The 19,261-nt window shown below is 37.7% G+C and overlaps 1 protein-coding gene across 1 annotated transcript in view; it reads right to left on the reverse strand.

Annotated features, from left to right (window-relative positions):
* Positions 1–19,261, reverse strand: part of LOC126185028 (alkaline phosphatase-like) — a 206,518-nt gene that overhangs the window by 13,883 nt on the left and 173,374 nt on the right. Inside the window, exons 5-7 of the mRNA XM_049927761.1 lie at positions 10,082–10,295; positions 2,138–2,271; positions 1,828–2,059 (exon numbers count right to left, since the gene is read on the reverse strand). Of these exons, the coding sequence (XP_049783718.1) occupies positions 1,828–2,059; positions 2,138–2,271; positions 10,082–10,295 (580 nt within the window). The remainder of the gene's footprint in view (positions 1–1,827; positions 2,060–2,137; positions 2,272–10,081; positions 10,296–19,261) is intronic.

Genomic DNA, 19,261 nt, shown 5'->3' on the forward strand with positions numbered 1-19,261 from the left:
GGCGAAACCGACGTCATACCACATCCAGACGTTGTGGGGTTGGGTAGCCACCCCTCATTACAGATGTCAGATGTCATAGGCTGGGCAGACTGATAAAATAGGACAGGCAGCAAACAACATCAAACGTTAATGCTGGGCAGAGTACAAGAGTGTCTGAACACACTCCTCAGGATGGGCCTCCACAGCCGATGAACCACGTATGTGCCAGTGTTAACACCACGACATTGGCAGCTATGTCTGAAATGGACACATGACCATCAGCATTGGATGTTGGCGCAGTAGCAGAGTGTTGCATGGTCTAATAAATCCCAATACCTTCTTCGTGATGCTGATGGGAGGGCATGAATACGTCATCTTCCCGGGGAACAGCTCCTTGACACCTGTACTGTGGAACGAAGACAAGCTGGTGTCAGATCCATTATTCTCTGGGGAATATTCATGTAGGCATCCATGGGTCCAGTGGAGCTTGTGTAAGGCACCATGATGGCCAAAGAGTATCATGCACTGGTTGCAGCGCACATAAACTGCGCTTAGTGACTATCACATTTCCCTATGGCAGTGGCATTTTTTAACAAGATAAGGTGCCATGTCACAAGGCCAGGCATGTAATAGAGTGGTTTGAGGAACACAGTCGCGAGTTCCAGTTGATGTCTGGCCTCCCCTCCCCCCAACTCACCAGATCTGAACAAGTTACTGAGGCATTGAAACTAGAAGCTTAAATAAAGTTTGAATTTCTACAAAAGTTCGACCAGCTGTTGTTTTTCACACCATATTTTTATGATGCATTTATGATTACTTTCTGTAATTATGTTAGCAGTTGCAGTCTTGTGTTTATTAAATTTTAAATTCACTAACAAAAGTTTTGCCTGCCTACCCTTTGATTTCCAGCTTTCTCCAGTATCCTTTTCCCCCCTCCTTTGCTTCTTGCCCCTGACTGTTATAATTCAAATTTCACATGTTAAATTTTACTTGAAGCACACAAATCTTTTCTTCTTGTTCTGTGATTTTCTGATTTTCTGGCATAACCTAAAAGTTGAAAGAAGAGCCTCCCTGAGTACTCCAGTCTCTTCACTGCTGCATGCTGTATTTGGTCCAATGAAACCATAATGTATACCTTTTCACAAAAAACTCCCCATTTACAGAGATATGACAACATCCACACTAGTCACATGCAGCTAATTAGTTTTATAAAACTTTTATTGGAGATTAAGTTAAACAAAAACAGTAGATATACAAGAGGCTTTGTGAATGTTTCTCATATGCATACACATAAAGCTGCTGATAGAAGAATGGAAATGCACTTCTCACACCTTTTTTGCCTTATTTAATCCAACACTAACATGTATGATAATGTGACTACAGTAAATAATATTTATATGAGCAAGAAATGTGTAAAAATAGCTTCTGATCTCTTACTTATTAAACTGTTTTCAACAGCAAAATTCACTGTGATTTCATGGGTATATTGTTGCCAACTATTCTGAACTCACTCCAGACTGAGTACTGTCTTACAACACATAGAATTGTTCTTCAGCAAAAGAAACCAGCAGTGAGTGGTGTCCAAATTACAGTACCATGTTTTCATAGTACGTGTGTTATACAAGAATCAAGATGAGAGGACAGTAACCAGTTTAAGTGCTGATTTGCTCATTATCTTATGTGACAGTGAAATAAATATGGTATTGGTTTTTAAGTACTGTTTGTGTCTGCTGCCTATCTAAATTTGATAATAGAAAGTGAAAATATAGACATATATGCAAGGGCACTAATAAGCATTCTATTAAGCACCCGAAACCAACAAGAAAGAACCGATGTTCATGTACTTACCCAATATATTACTACCACGTGCAGGATAACCATTTATGGATAAAGAGTGGGTGTGATCACTAGTAACAATAACCAGTGTATCAGACAATGCTTCATTTGTTTTCAGCTTCAATGGATCATACTTAATTGTATTTAAGGTCTCTTCTACTGCAGTGTCTAGTGCCAATGTCTCCTGCAGTGCCCTTCGAGCATAGCCCCTATGGTGAGCCACATCAATTAGACCACCTTCCACCTACAACCAAGAACAGCAGAAAAGAAAATAATTTACAATATTCCATTTTTTAGTATATAACTATAGAAAATAACTCACCACCAGCACATATCCTTTTTGATTCTTCTGAAGAACTCTAATTGCTGTAGTAGTCATTTCATGAAGAGATGGCATACTAGAACCTGCACTAACATGCAGATCATCATAATTGATGTGTCCATTGGCAAATATACCTGAAATGCATCCAGATTATAAATAAGGTGATAGACATTAGTTACTATCAAAGAAACTGTTTGACACCATGGAATGCATCTCAACAAATGTGGTAAAAGGATGCAAGTGTCTAACATAAGCAATGCTCTTGAAGAGATCTCTCTCATCAACAAAAGTAGAAATAAGTCTGTTATTGTGCTGGGTGATCCTTCACAGGGAATCTAACAGATTGGACCAATTCCCATGGAATTTGGTCCATGAGAAACAAAATAATGGAATGCAAGTTAGAATTAAAGACCCATGCAGGTGCCATATTTGATGCCCAATTAAATGATTCTCTGTTTGATTCAGTATGTAATAATTTCATAATGCATGTTAATAGAGGCAGTCTACCAGTAGGAATGATGAACAAATTGTGTGAACTAGAAGTTGTTCTGGAGAACACAAGTTCTGTAAAGTTATAGGCTTAAATGAACACTGGCTTAAAAGCGAAAACATAAATTTGATAAAACTCACTTTCAGGTTACAATTTAGCAGTGAGTTTTCGTAGAAAAACAGTTTTGGAGGAACAGGCATGCTAGTAGAACAATCACTAAGCTTTGAAGTCAGGCAAACTTTTCATTGCTTGAACAAGAAGCTATGATTTGAAAGCTGCTGCATTTAACTTTTGGAATATGGTGCAGTAATTATTCTCATATATCATATCCTTGACTATTTAGCTAAATTTCTAGACAAATTTGAAATCTTGCTGTGTAGGTTGCAGATAGAAAAAATATGTAAAAAGGTCATAATTTGTGCTGACTTCAACATAAATGTAAGAGCTGATGATACGTTTGCTGTTTCACTGAAGGACATGTTATCTACAAATGGCTTAACATTAAATTTTAGTGAGTACACTAGAATAACAGCATCTTCTGAAACATGTATAGATTATGTAGTGAGAAATATCAACTATGGTGCTACAGAAAGGTTCATCTTAGAATTAGGTATATCTGACCTTTCAGCCCTTTTTTATCTCATTGGCAAATTTAGATGAAACTGTAACAGTGAAACACGTCAGGAACTTCAGCCAACAAAATGTGAATACATTTGTCTCAAGACTAAATAAAATTTCCTGGTAATTCAGCAAGTGGTACTCAGTAAACACAAACTACAATGCTTTTGTATCAGAATTCATGAGTGTTTTCTATGAATGTTTCCCCTTCATAACAGCATGTGACAAAAACTGTAAAAAAACTCATGGATATCTGATGGCATCAGGATCTCTAGTATTATAAAGAGGAAACTGCATGTGGAAACAGAAAACAACTGTGATGCAGAGTTTGTCAGCTATGCAAACAAATACAAGAGAATATTTGGCAGAGTAGTTAAACAGGAAAAACAAACTGCTAACAGTAAATACATATCAGATGTGACAAATAAATCAAAAGCTGTATGGCAGATTGTCAAGATTGAAAAAGGTACTGAATAAACAAAAAGTTTTAATCAAAAATTAGAAATAGATAGGGAAATGATAACAAATTCCAGACGTATATGCAAAGAATTCAACAGGTATTTTGTAAATTATAACAAAATTGAAGATCTCCCTCCTCCACACATAAGTCCCAATATAATGTGGCACAAATCAGGAGAATTCAAATTTATTCGTGTATTGTGCTATGAAGTGGTTAACATTATAAACTCCCTAAAAAATCTCAAATCTGTGTGCTGGGATGAAGTTCCAATAAAAATAATAAAGGCAGGATGCGATAATATTGCATCCCAACTCTGTCACATAATAAATCAATCATCTGATGAGGGCTGCTGTTCAGACAGGCTGAAGTATGCAGAAGTTTGACCTATCTACAAAAAGGGCAGACAAGAGCAGATAGGAAATTTTTGGCCAGTATCAATACTACCAATTATTTGTAAAATATTTGAGTGAATAGTGTGTAACCAACTAAAAAAATATAATAAAAAACATAACACTACTCATCACAGTCAGTATGGATTTAAGAAGGGCCAAAGCACTGTACATGCTATTAATGCACTAATTACTAAAATAAGCAAAGCCTTGATAACAAGGAGAGCATATCTGGTAACTTCTGTGATCTCAGTAAGGCATTTGATATGGTAAACCATAAGCAGCTGCTCCTCAGATTAGCTTATTATGGCTTCCACGAAAAATCTTTAAGTTAGTTCACATCTTATCTCAAAAACAGAAAACAAAAATAGGCCAAAAACTGCATAAAAAGCATCAATCACATCGGTTTTTAATTGTCCTGAGGCCAAAAACTGCACAAAAAGTATCAATCAAAATGAAATCTGATTATTAATTTCTGTGTGACTGGCACAAAACATGTTCAGTATGCTGTCCGCTGTGTTCTGCAACAAGTTGAATTTGAGAAACAGCATGTTCCACAGCTGATCAAAGTGTTTCCAGAGTCACGTTCAGAATGTGTTGCACAATGTGTACCTTCAATGTAGCTAAATTCTGCTTCTGAAAAGTTTGGGAGGTAGGAGACGAGATACTGGCAAAAGTAAAGCTGTGACGATGGGGTGTGAGTCGTGCTTGGGTAGCTCAGTTGGTAGAGCACTTGCCTGCAAAAGGCAAAGATCCCGAGTTTGAGTCTCAGTCTGGCACACAGTTTTAATCTGCCAGGAAGTTTCATATCAGTGCACACTCCGCTGCAGAGTGGAAATCTCATTCTCAGTACTAATAATGTTTGTCACTTTGGATCAGAAAACATTGTCACTGGTTTCTGATGGCTATCCGAAGTTATAAATACTGGCAGATCACCATCTGTAGCATCATCAACAGGACCAACTGCAGACCTTTGGTACACAGCTGAGTGGAGTGTCTGCATCAGTTCTGCGAACATGAAGACTACAGATTCTTTGATTTCTGACATAGGATAATGGAGTATTGGGTTCCATGGTTACATTGGTGTGGAGTGGACTTGTTGGATTTTAATGTTAGAGGGTCTCATGAAGATACAAAAAGGACTTCAGTCTCAAAGGGTGCAGGTCAAACACAGGATGAGGTTAGGTCCAGGAGCAATCAGTATTATAGTTGTAAATTATCATAGCTGTGTTGCGAAAGAAGTGGAGCTCCAAGCACTAGCAGAAAACACTGAAGCTCAAATAATTACAGGTACTGAAAGCTGGCCAAGGCCAGGGATAAGTTGAATTGAAATTTTTACAAAGAACCTAATGGTGTCTAGAAAGCATGGATTAAATATAGTTGGTGGTGGAGCATTTGTTGATGTTAAAAGCAGTGTCTCTTGCAGTGAAACTGAAGTAGATAGTTCCTGTGAGCTAGTATGAGTAGAGGTTATACTTAACAGGAATAAACTAACAATTGGTTCCTTTTACTGACCCCACAGCACAGATGATGCAGTTGCTGAGAGGTTAGAGGAAAACTTGAGTCTCACTTCAGATAGACACTACACTACTTATACAATTATAGTTGGAGGTGACTTCAATCTACTCTCTATATGTTGGCAAAAATACATTTTTAAATTCACTGGTTTGGATAAATATTGTAAAAAATTGTACTAAATGCATTCTCTGAAATTTATTTTGGGCAATTAGTTCAGGAGCCCACTTGAAGTGTAAATGGGTATGAAAACATACTTGACCTCTTATCAACAAATGATCCTGAGCAAACAGGGGGCATCATGACAGATACAGGAATTAGTGGCTATAAGGTTACTGTAGTAAGGCTGAATACCATAACATCCAAATTCACAAAAAATAAATGCAAAATCAGATAAAATTTGCATGATGCCTTCCTAAGAGACAATCTCCAGTCCTTCCAACCTGACCATGTACGCACAGACCAGATGTGGCTTAGATTCAAAGAAAGAGTATTGACGGCAATTGAAAGATGTAGACCAAATAAAGTAATAAGAGATGGAATAGATCTTGTCAACAATACACAAAACAGGTCAGAACACTGTTGTAGAAGCAACAAAAAAATTTAAGAAAAAACAAAATTTCCAAGAATAGGCAGTGTTTCACAGAAGCTAAAAAATTATTGCAGACTTCAATGTGAGATGTTTTTTATAGCTTATGTAACAAAACCGTCTTGAAATCTGACAGAAAAATCCAAAGAAATTCTGTTTGTATGTAAATTGTTCCAGGCAAAAGACACAAACAATACTCTCACTGCAAGGTAGCAATGGTAATTTTACGAATGACAACGCCACTAAAGCAGAGTTACTAAAAACGGTCTTCTGACATTCCTTCATGAAAGAAGATGAAATAAATATTCCTGATTCATATCAAGAATGGCTGCCAACATGAGTAACTTGGTGTAGGAAAGCAACTTAAATCACTCAATAAAGGCATGTTTTCTGGTCCAAATTGTATACCAATTCGGTTCCTTTCAGAGTATGCTGATATAATAGTTCCATACTTAGCAATCATATACAACCATTCACTCAACAAAATATCCATACCTAATTACTGAAAAGTTGCACAGGTCACACAAGTATTCAGGAAATGTAATACAAGTAATCCATTGAATTACAGACCCATATTGCTGACATTAATTTGTGGTAGAATTTTGGAACATTATGTATTACCTTGAAGAAAATGATCGTATGATATATAGTCAGCACAGATTCAGAAACGATCATAATGCAAATCACAACTAGCTCTCTATTCACATGAGGTAATGAGTGGTACTGGCAGGGGATTTCAAATGGATTCCAAATTTTTACATTGCCAGAAGGCTTTTGACACAACTTCTTACAAGCCACTTCTAATCAGTCTGCATGACTATGAAGTCTCAGTTGTGTGACTGCTATTTGTTATTTCCTGTCAGAAAGGTCACGGTTTGTAGTAATTGATGGATACACATTGAATAAGTCAGAAGCAATATCTGGCATTCTCCAAGGATGTGTTATAGGCACTTTTCTGTTCTCAATATACATAAACAATTTAGGAGTCATTCTGAGCAGCCTTCTTAGATTGCTTGTAGATGAAGCTCTCATTTACTGTCTAGTGAAGTCATTAGATGAAAACCAACTGCAAAATACTTTATACAATGAGGCAAGATATCAGTATGGAGCGAAAAATGGGAATTGACTCTAAATAACGAATACTGTGGTGTCATCCACATGAGTACTAACAGGTATCCATTAAATTTTGGTTGCATGATAAATCACACAGATTGAAAGGATGTCAGTTCAACTAAATACCTAGGGATTACAATGGGAAAACTTAAGCTGGGACTATCATATAGAAAATGTTGTGGGGAAGATGGACCAAAGACTGCATTTTATTGACAGAACACTTAGGAGATGCAACAGATCTACTAAAGAGGCTGCCTCCATTAGGTTTGTCCATCCTCTTCCGCAGCATCACTGTGTGGCATGGGATACTTACTGGATAGAAATGACAGAGGACATCAAAAAGGTTCAAAGAACAGCTTGTTTTGTATTATCACAAAATAGTGAAGAGAGTGTATAAGGTCCAATATGTGAGCTGAGATGTCAATCACTAAAATAAAGGCATCTTTCACAAAATATCAGTCACCAACTTCCTTCTGCAAAAGCAAAAATATTTTGTTGATGCCAATCTACATAAGGAGAAATGAGCATCAAAATAAAATAAAAGAAATCAGAGCTTGTGTGGAAAGATACAAGCATAATTTTTTTCTGAGTGGAATGGTAGAGAAATAATCTGAAGATATACCTTTTGAAATATTAGAATGCCTGTATGGTGAATTTTCCTCAGCTTCACTCTAGGCCTATGATATGCTAATGATTTTGAAGCCACATTAAGTTACAGTCAACACCAGTACCTAAAGTCCAAAGAGCAACACAGATACTCTTTACATTTAAGGATACAATTAAACAAGATTTACATAATTAAGTTGACCAGGGAGTTTTGAAAATGATCACTTCCAGTAGCTGGGCTACAGCATTGGTGATAGTGAAGGAAGCCAATGGATAGTTAAGGCTCTGTGCAGACTATAAGGTAACTATAAGTTTTTAGTCAGTAACAGAAACATATAAAATACCAAGATCCTAATAGTTTGTGTTAAAATTAATAAGTGGAAGATATTTTTCAAAATTGTGTCTACTAGTGCATATTGAAAGTTGCTATTATGACTTGGAATCATAGCAGATAACTGTAACAAATACACACTTCAGATTACATCATTAGGAATGACTACTGTTAGGAGTAACCAGCGCATAGGTAATATTTTAAAGATACCTGGAATAACTGAAAGCATGGATTCCTTATTGTGTTAATTATCTAGATTACATAACAATAACAGGCAAATTGCAAGAGCAATGTTTCCAAAACTTACAGCTGCCTTAATATGCAATATCAGCAAATATATTTTTTTTTAAAAAATGAGAACATTTTTGTTGCAAAATGTGTTCAACACTGCAGTGAAGCATTGTTACAATACAACTTAGTTTCACAACTAACTTTTCTTATGAAGAGGTTCTAATTGTATTGGATTTCCTCCAAGTCTGGTGGTAACTTTTCTGTAACTGTGTCTAGTCGATAAGAAATTCCCTGAGGTCAAAATGTGTTGAATGAGATCAGCTATAATAGTGCATAATTCTTGCCACACAATTACATTCTAATTCACTGTTTGCTGTAACTGAGTGAGTGAGTTAGTTTTACTGATATGTCTCCTCCAAGAACAATCTCTTTATAGTGCTGTGGTGATACATTTTATACCATGAACTAGCTTCAATGATGACACTTCTCTGGCCAGTAATTGTAATGTCACTGTTCTCCCATGCAGATAACAGCATTCACTAAAGAAGTCATTTCATGCAATCAGCAATGTAATATGAAATGCCCATTTGAAAAAGTTTTGTTGTTTAAATGTTGCTTATTTGATAAACTGATTAATGGTAGAGCCATAAACATTCCTCTCTTAAAAAATGTGTTTCACTATTTCATAGAGAATGACAGAGAGAACGTAGTATAGGTGTGTATCATAGTGAAATATTTGTAATGTAATCACACATAACACGAAATTTATCTTAAACCCCTCAATAATAATATGCAGTGAAGATTACATCATTTATCATGTTGATTCATTTCTACATGTGGAATAAAGAAAAGTAAGTCAGAGTTTAGTGTGTCACTAACATTAATGTAATTAGAGCATAATTGTTAGTTTGGACTCGACATAGATGGGGGACAAAAACTGGATATGATAACCTTGTGACAGGATGAGCAGGATTTGCTGAGTGGGTGAATTTCGCAGGTCATGCACCTGGATCTTCCATGGGGCTATGATCCCTGTGGCAGGGGGGAGGGAGCGGGAGTGGCATAGTGATGGACAAGGATGTTGTGTAGGTTGGGTGGGTTGTGGAATAACACTTTATGAGAAGTGAGGAGGAGCACTGGTAGGATGTCCCTCATTTTCAAGCATGATGATAGATACTTGAAGCCCTGGTAAATAACACTGTCCAATTGCTACAGTCTGAGATGATACCATGATATTGTGTGATGAGGAGGTTTTTTCTGTTTGCAACTGGTTCTTGAGAGGTGATGGGCAGATTACAGGTGTGTGAGGATATGATATAGGAAATTTGTTTGGTGACTAGGATAGGGTGTCTTGACCTTGGGTCCAGATCAGGAAGATATTGATATGAATTTGAATCGCACAAAGGGAAAGGGGTTTTGGGACACTAGGAGGGTTTTACCTAGATGGCCCATAAACTGATTAGTAGATGAGGGCTTGTCTCTTTGGTCTTATTGAACAGAATTCTGCAAACATTTAAAATAATTCCTCTAATAAAATTATTATATCTCACAACATAAACAGTAACTGCAACATTTGAAACAAAGTAGTTAAACTGATGATACCTAACACATAATCTGTCTCAGAAATATCAAGATTTCTCAAATCAGTTACATTCCGAAGCACACTATAGGCAGCATTTCTAGAGATTTTGTCCAATTTCCAGTCTTCTATGAGATTACGTCCATCTTGTCGATAGCATGCCCATGTGTCTATAGGATCTCCTGGGAGTGTTGAAGCATTTGACACTAGAGTTTGATATCCACCACCCATTATTACCTGCAGCAGAAAATGTCAATTTTTAAGATAAATACACATGAATTCTGAGGACAAATAGCCAGTAACAATGTATCTACAAGAAATGTTCTACAAGCAGTTTAAGACACAGATGTAATCTGAAACATGTTCAGAGTAAGAGTGGCATATGGTGATATCTTATGAGTTTGCGAGTTTAAGAGAATTAGTGCTATATACAAAAATTCATAAAAACATGAGTACTTAAAAGTCTGACCCCACAAGTAGTTGATTATTGTAGGATTTACCCACTTCATTTTGAAAGTCCTATTTCTATACTATGTAAAGAACTTATAACTTTTATAATTACTACTAAAAATTTTGTGCCATAACCATGCAAATTTTAGAAAGCAAAATTTTCACAAATCCAATATTATTGTTTCATAGCCCAAATTTTTCAGTATCAAAAAATGTAGTTAGTTATTGTTACAAGTTCCATAGATCATTTTGAACGATAGATCATAATGTTGTGAAATGAGTAATTTTACATTCACATCGCAAATTAATTTGCACATACAGTTACATTCTGAAAATTTCTAAGTATTTTTAATTTTTTAATTACTAAAAGAAAAAAAGATATTGAGATGTGAGTTTTACACATTATAGAACTAGAAACTTTTTTACGGGCTAGAAGGAGTTGTCAAGGAGAAACTTTCTATTTGTTTTAACTTTGCTGTCTGTCAGACAGCTCTTTTGTTTACATCAATAATGACATTATCCAGTTTTGTGGCCTGTTGTCCTGTATCTCATTTCATTAGATTCTATAAAGACTTAAGTATGTTGTGGGAATTACTGATTTCTTAATATTTTAAGAGCTTTTCTTGGTGATGTTTAGTAGTTTTTGTAGTGTACAACTACTGCAGGATCTGCACTTGTTCTTTCCAACAGATTCATTTAACTTTTCCTTTCACAAGGTACTTTAATCCCTCTAGTGATCCATGGAGTTTTTTGTGGCTGTTTAATGTCATTTCTGATTAGATTAGATTAGATTTACTTTCATTCCAATTGATCCGTAGTGAGGAGGTCCTCCAGGATGTGGAACATGTCAGAAAAACAACAATACATGACAAATATTTACAACTAAAACAAATAAGCTAATGTACCATTCCACAGGTCCCAAGTGGAATGATCGTCATTTTTAATGAACACTAAGAGTCATTTTACAAATACTAATGCACTGAATTTAAAATAAAAATGTTTTTTATTTATTTATAAGGTAATAAACATGTAATACAACTACTGTAATACTTATTTACAATGAACACATTACTGCACTGAAATGGTGCAGAAGTTAGATTATACTTACACACACACACACACACACACACACACACACACACACACACACACACACTGATTAGTTTATGTGGAAAGATAGCTTCAAATGATACGAATTTATCATGGGATACATTAAATTTTAAGTCAGCATTTGGCTCATTATAAATAATGTCCCAGGCCATCTCTTGTAAACTATGTTTAGAAATGTTTGTCCTAAGGCCATTAATTACTATAATCAATATCCGCTGACTAGAATCTATGCTGTAAGGCACTATCCTATTTATCCTTAATAACTGTGCATTACAAGCAGGAAGGGCATTTGCTTCTGGGTATGTCATTATTCTCTTGCTTTGAGCTTCATTAAAGCAAACATTATCAAGTAGAGACCTACTGTATTTATCCACCAGTCTTGGAAAGTTAATTCCTGAGATCAAATTGTAGGATACAAATAAGTTTTGCAGATTATTTTTCCCATCAGAATATTACCATCTACAAAGAATGGCAGCATGAATGGCCACGTATTTGTTTGACTCATATATTTCAGAAAATAAATAAATAAATAAATGAAAATAAAGGAACTGGAAAATTCTTGAAGACAGATGTCATCTACCTTGGAAAAGGATACTTACAGAGTGTTAAGAACCAGTATTAAATGATAAATCAAGGAATATAGTACAATCTCCTATGTATTTCTCCAACAGAAGCTGCAAAGAAGAGGTTAGATTAATTACAGTATGCATAGAGGCTTTTAAGCAATCTTTCATCCTGAACTCCATATGCAAATGAAATGCAACGAAATCTTAAATATTCCGTAGGCTCTTACTTTGTTTATCAGGCGACAGTGTGGAACTGTATCGAACGCCTTCCGGAATTTGAGGAAAATAGCATCTACCTGGGAGCCTGCATCTGATATTTTCTGGGTCTCATGAACAAATAAAGCGAGTTGGGTCTCACACGATCTCTGTTTCTGGAATCCATGTTGATTCCTACAGAGTAGATTCTGGGTTTCCAGAAACGACATGATACGCAAGCAAAAAACATGTTCTAAAATTCTACAACAGGATATAGGTCTATAGTTTTGCACATCTGCTCGACGACCCTTCTTGAAGACTGGGACTACCTGTGCTCTTTTCCAATCATTTGGAACCTTCCGTTCCTCTAGAGACTTGCGGTACATGTCTGTTAGAAGGGGGGCAAGTTCTTTCTTGTACTCGGTGTAGAATCAAATTGGTATCCTGTCAGGTCCAGTGGACTTTCCTCTGTTGAGTGATTCCAGTTGTTTTTCTATTCCTTGGACACTTATTTCGATGTCAGCCATTTTTTTATTTAGAGAAGGAACTGCTATGTTTGAATATGAATTTTATTAAGAGTCAGACAGATCAGTCACAATAATAGTAACTGTTTGCTCTCAGTCCATTCATTGCATGACAATAACAATTGCTTGTATTCTTCTTTAATGACTAAATTTTTCTAAATATACAATTACAACTTCTGAACATGAAAATCTGTAGGGGGGAAGACTCTTTGATGAATAATGGATTTCATATGTTGAAAAATGCCTTACTTGTAGAGTATTCTATTGAAATTTACTGATGATTTGTGCAACACACTCATAGCAATCAGATAAGCCTTCCATAAACTTCACTGCTTTTCAGTGGAAATTATTGATTTCTTTAGTCACATCAAACTGATATAGAAGCAGATACATTAGCAGAACTCATATACAGAATGGCATGATATGTTTCACTTTAGCTCCCTCATGAGTATCTGCAAATATACTATGGTGCACCAGAACTGTCCCACTAAATCTTTGTATGTCATCTGCCTTTCTCACTATAAGATTCATATGGTTGTACCACTTTGAATGCTATTGATAAAGTAATTCAAAAGCAAAATCAACTTTACTGATTTATCGCTTTGCAATAGCTTACGTTTAAAAACAGTTACCAGATCACTTAAAGTATACAGATTTTTAAAAATTTGGTCTGCAGTGCCCTTGTATAAAATTCTGAGCAATGAGGTTGGCTGAAATGCTCCAAAATATACTACCATAATACAGCAAAATAAAATGTTACAAAACGGCTAACTTTCTGGGATGAGTGATGAGTCAAAATTGCATTATACATGACCCCATGAGTGTCATGAGGCAGATTTGTTGGCAGAAGGCTGAGTGGCTGTGGGATGAAACAGGATGGCTGGCTGATGAGGCCCAGGAAGAAGTGTCTGTCAAATTTAAAACTTAATTTCCAATGGAAACATTGATTCTGCAGCATGGTGGGGAGGCAATCATGCCCCTGCCACACAGGAGTGGACCAGTAGTTGCCAGCTGGTGGCTAGTGTCTGCCCAGCTGGCTATAACACCCTGCTGTGCTGACATCTGCACTCGGTGCTGGGCCCACAGCTATGTTGGGTGGGCACTGACATCAGTGATGAATACTGGAATCTTGTGGAGATAGCACCTATTTGATGAATTACTGCACCCAGGCAGCCAAGGGAAACAGCAAGAGAAGCACCTATTGCATTGTCAGTGGGTGGCTGCTGTGCCCAGGGCACAACCTGCTGACTCCTAGCAGGAATCCAACTGCTGCCAGAATGGACTAGCAGGCCCACTGCACCGTGGCACCAAGTCTGGGGGTGGAATTTCACACTGTAGAAATCCAATCTACTGGGATCTATTTTACTGGTAGATCAGTCTGCTGGGCAGCTCCATATCTTAAATAAATGAAGGCTGTGCAAAGCACAGTTAGTCGCTAGAGCACTAGGTGTCATGACATGGTCATCATTGCCCTTCCCAATACTGTTTAAAGTGATGTATTAACTGTCACCCAGAGATTCACCCATCTTAGGTGGGTATTAATTGGTTCAGGGAATGGATCAGGTATGGATTCCACATATAGTTCAGAAAAGTTCAGTTCTGCTTAGAGAGCATCTTTAGTGGCTTGCTCAACCAGTACAGCTGCAGCTGTGCTATGCTCACATGAATAACTCTTGTCATTGTGACTGGTAAATGGAAAGTTGGCCCTGCTATGTTGCATGCTGCACCGTTAACCAGTAAGCCACTATCTTTCAGTTCCAACAACCACAACCCTGTGAGCCTTCCTTGCTCATAGCAACTCACTACTTCTACTACACTGTAATATACAGAAGAAATCCATTGCAGACATTCTTGCTGGAAATGTGGCCTAGGTTCCACGATATCCATCATACAATGCTGACCCCCTGCTCTGCTCCTGAAAAACTCTACTGTGCATGTGTTTAAGCTCATCTGAATCACACAAGCTGGATATACTGTAACTTTCCCCCTCTGGCATTGTCATAGCTCTTTCTCTGTTATCACTCCATGACTGTCTCCTCCTTCAGACATCAGCAGCACACCACCTGTTCTCACCTGCACAAATTTTCCTGTGGTTCCTAATTTCACCAAGTAGGAGTGTATGGTGTAGCACTTAAAATTTACATCTCTTCCAAACAACAGTATCTTAACCAACAACTTAGTGAGGTGGCACAGTTGTTAGGGCACTGGACTCACATTCAGGAGGACGACGGTTCAAACCAATGTCCGGCCATCCTGATTTAGGTTTTTCATGGTTTCCCTAAATCACTTGAGGGATATTCTTGGATGGTTCCTTTGAAAGGGCGTGACCAATTTCCTTCCCCATCCTTCCCTAATCCTAAGGGACCAATGACCTTTCTGTTTGGTCCCGTCCCCCAAATTAACCAACCAACCAGCCAACACACTGTTCCCACCAGCAGATAACCCCTAACCAACATATATAATCATGCCTGATTTATTCTCACTTCCCACTAAGAAGTTTGCTGCCACTTGTCAGAATCATTCACAAAAGTAAAACTAAAGAATCCTTATTCTGATACAAAATTCATGCAGTTACCTTTAACATACTACTCCCAGTGCCCACACATAATATTCCAAATAAACATTAATAAACACAATAAAAATACATATGCTACTTCCTTGATCACAATGTGCATGTGGTACTTCCTGCAAGGGTTGACTCACACTTTCCTGTGTACCCTTCCGCTTCCTCCAGCCTGCTTTTTCCTCTGCCTCCACTCTTACTATCCCTGGGATCGACTCCAGAGCACCTCTGAATGGTTGTAGCTGTCCAACACACACTATTTTCAACCTTGTCAGCAACTTTAGCTCACTGTTGATGGTGATGTGGTTTCTATAACTTGATAAGGACCTTGGCATCTCATCACAATTTTTTTCATCTTGCCTTTCAGTGTATAAGGGCTAGACAACATCACCCACTACCAACTCTATACTGCAGTAAGCTTCCCATGCATTTGTATGCTTCCTCGTGTCTCTCCAAGGCTGTGGTGCCCACCCTCTGTACTCCCTTCCATACCTCTCTCATTGTTCACATGAATTCTCCGGCTGTCTCTCTATCCTTGCTTCTTTTTACCTTAATCATACAAAATTATGATGGAATTCTTCTTCCATATACCACTTCTTATGGTGACAACAATGTACTGGTGTGGACCTTTGAACTGTATGCACACACTACAAACAAAAGAGACATGCTCCAGTCATTCACATAGTAACTCAACATCCTCCCAATCATCCAATGCAGTCATTCCAAACTTTCATTTGACTGAGGATGAAGTGGACTAGTTCTTAATATCTTCAGACATAATAAATGATATAATATCTTCATCAAGCCCAACATGAAGTTTGGACCCTGATCTGTAATCATCGTTCCTGGTACTGCAGACTTCAGTATCCACCTCTTGACCATAATCTGTAACTGTCTGCTGATTCAGCATGTACTACCTAGACATACTGAGAGAAATGATCAATAATTGCCAGCACAAAACAATTCCCCACTGGAGACCGGTTGAATGGTCCTAACACATCCAACCCAACCCAATCATTTGAAACAGTTTTGAAGCTTCTGGTAGCCTCTGTAATGGTACTCACAATACAAGTCGAAGATCTGTGCACACTGTAGACAATTCTTCACATAATGATCCACATGTCTTGTTCTTCCTTTCAACCAATACCTCTCTGCTACCCTTTGGTTAATTGCTCTGCATTCTCCATGACCAGACAACACATGATCATTCACTTCCCTTAGAACGTCTTCCTCCAGCTTAGCCTATACTGCTACTCATGATCCTAGCCATGTTACCTTGCACAGCAGACTGTCACATATCCTGAAATTCTGTTAAATCCTGTATTGCTTGCAGTCACTTTCAGTGACTGCTTGCCATTCCTCAAAGCACTGACCCAGTACTTGTACCACTGCTGCTTTCCTGCTTAATCTATCGGAATTTCCATCTTTCTTTCCTGGAACATGAACAACTTCTTAGTCCAATTCAACAAGTGTTAATGCCCATCTCTTTAGTCTGCTGGATGGCTCTTCAATCCTAACAACTATTTCAGAACAGAATGATTAGTCACAACATTAAACTACTTCTCATAAAGGTGACATCCAAAGTAAGTCACTCCGTATATGGGGCTAAGCAATTCCCTCTATGTGATCGAATAGTTTCTCTTAAGACTGTTAAATTATTTCAGTGCAAAAACAGCAGGGTGTTCCTCACGATTGATCTGACTCAAAACACACGTAAGACCATGATTAGATGTGTTGCAGGTGAATATAAACTCTCTCTGGAAATCAAGGAACATCAACACTGGACTCAACATCAAAACTCTCTTCAGCTCTTCAAATATTCCCTGACATTACTCCATCCACACAAATTTTGTATTATTTTCCCATAACTGCATGGGTGCTTGTGCTACATCAGTGAACCCCCCTCACAAACTTCCTATAATAGTTTGAGGGTCTCGAAAATGGCTGTAGTGTTTTACTCATCTTTGGCACTGGAAAATCTTGTACTGCCTGTACCAGTCTTGGATCTGTTCTCATCCCATCTTTGTTAGCCATGTGCCCGAAGTAGCTTGTTTCCTATAACACAAAATGACACTTCTCCACTAAACATCAGGTGTGCAGCCTGCAACCTCTTCAGTACTTCTCTCAAAGGTTGTCTATTTTCTTCCATGTCCCTTGAGAACACAGTTACATTGTGCAGGTAAAATAGATACTGGCAATGCTTCAGCCTCTCTAACACACCATCCAACAAATGCTGAAACAATGCAGAAGCATTCTTCAGCCTGTGATACTGTTAATGACCCCAGAGTAACGAGAAAGTCGTCTTTAGTCAGTCTTCTGGAACCACCTCCAATTGATTGTATCCACTTCTCAAATCCATGGTAGAGAAGTGCCAGCATTGCCCTAAGTTACCAATGGTGTCTGTGATGTTGAGTATGGGGCATGCATCCGTTACAGCCTACTACTAAGATGGCATAATCACCGCAAAATCTGTATTTCTTGGAACTGTCCATAAACTTTTTGGCACAGTCACAACTCCTGCTCCACTTGGAGTATTACACTCTTCTGTTGCCCCATCAACCAACTGTTGGTTAATAAAATAATCCAGAATCGATTCCACATACTGTGGTATTTTGTATGGTTTGCAGTACATCAGTGCTCCACACCCTGTCAGAATTCTGTGTTGCATAACAGGAATTGCAGGTAAAACAAATCCTCAAATTCTACCAATAACTTCTTCATCTGAGTTATCTCTATTCCCTTTACATGCTCCACCTTGTTATGTGATGCTATCTTATTGGTAACCTGTGGCTGTTTATGGCTTACACCTTCCATGCAGCAATCCTTCTCCTCTGGAATGCCCAATCTCACTACGAACATCCTCCTGTCAACTTTACTACTTCGGCACCAAAATTGTCAATATTGACAAGTACTACCTTCCAGCCATCCTTATTCCATATGCATACAATACTCCTTTTAATGAAACAGCTCACTGAATCTAATACATCATTCTCTTCCAGCAGTTCTATTATGCTTAACATATCAACTGTTTAAGTCTGCTCCATACTGTATGCACCTTATGACAGCTTCCCGTAGCTGGAATGTCTTCCCACTACACTCCATGAGATGCTGCCAAAGGTCAGTTATGGTATGATCATGCTATGGCCCTTACATGAGGCACTACTTTCACACACTGCTTAAAACTGACTTCCTATACCCAAAGATTTACTTCCACTGACCCCAATTGCCTTATATCATTATCCCCACCCCAGAAGATGTATAATTTGGTGGGTTCCATCACTTCTGACCCAGCAGGTCTCTACTGGCTACTGTCAGCTGTGCCCCTGCGTCTAATAAAAACATATACCTCCTTACCTTCCACACATTATTCACATACTGCCTCTGCATATGTACTTGTTTCATCTAATTGTAATGGGAATACACTTCAGCAGACTTTGGGTTCCCTCTTGCATTTAACTTTGTAAATTGGAGTGAAAGCTGCTAGTTTGAAATAAGCTGCTGATTCCTGAGTTATATTAAATAACTGTTATTTATTTGCTATTGATATCTTAATACTTAGTTGTTGTATTTTCAGAAAAATAGTTACATAAATCTGTAAACAATGAATTATCTTTACGGTACCTTACTACTTGCCATGCTGATGTACAATGAACACTTCCACCAGGAACAGATTTATTAGAAACGTTTTCCCAGTGATGCATGGTCATCCCAGTAAATAATTCCACCTTTGTTGTTGTTATTGATCCAGCCCATGATAATGTTGAAAATTTCCTTCTGATTGTCATTGAGGAGTGG

This window comes from Schistocerca cancellata, chromosome 4, assembly GCF_023864275.1.
Source record: "Schistocerca cancellata isolate TAMUIC-IGC-003103 chromosome 4, iqSchCanc2.1, whole genome shotgun sequence".
Lineage (NCBI taxonomy): Eukaryota > Metazoa > Arthropoda > Insecta > Orthoptera > Acrididae > Schistocerca > Schistocerca cancellata.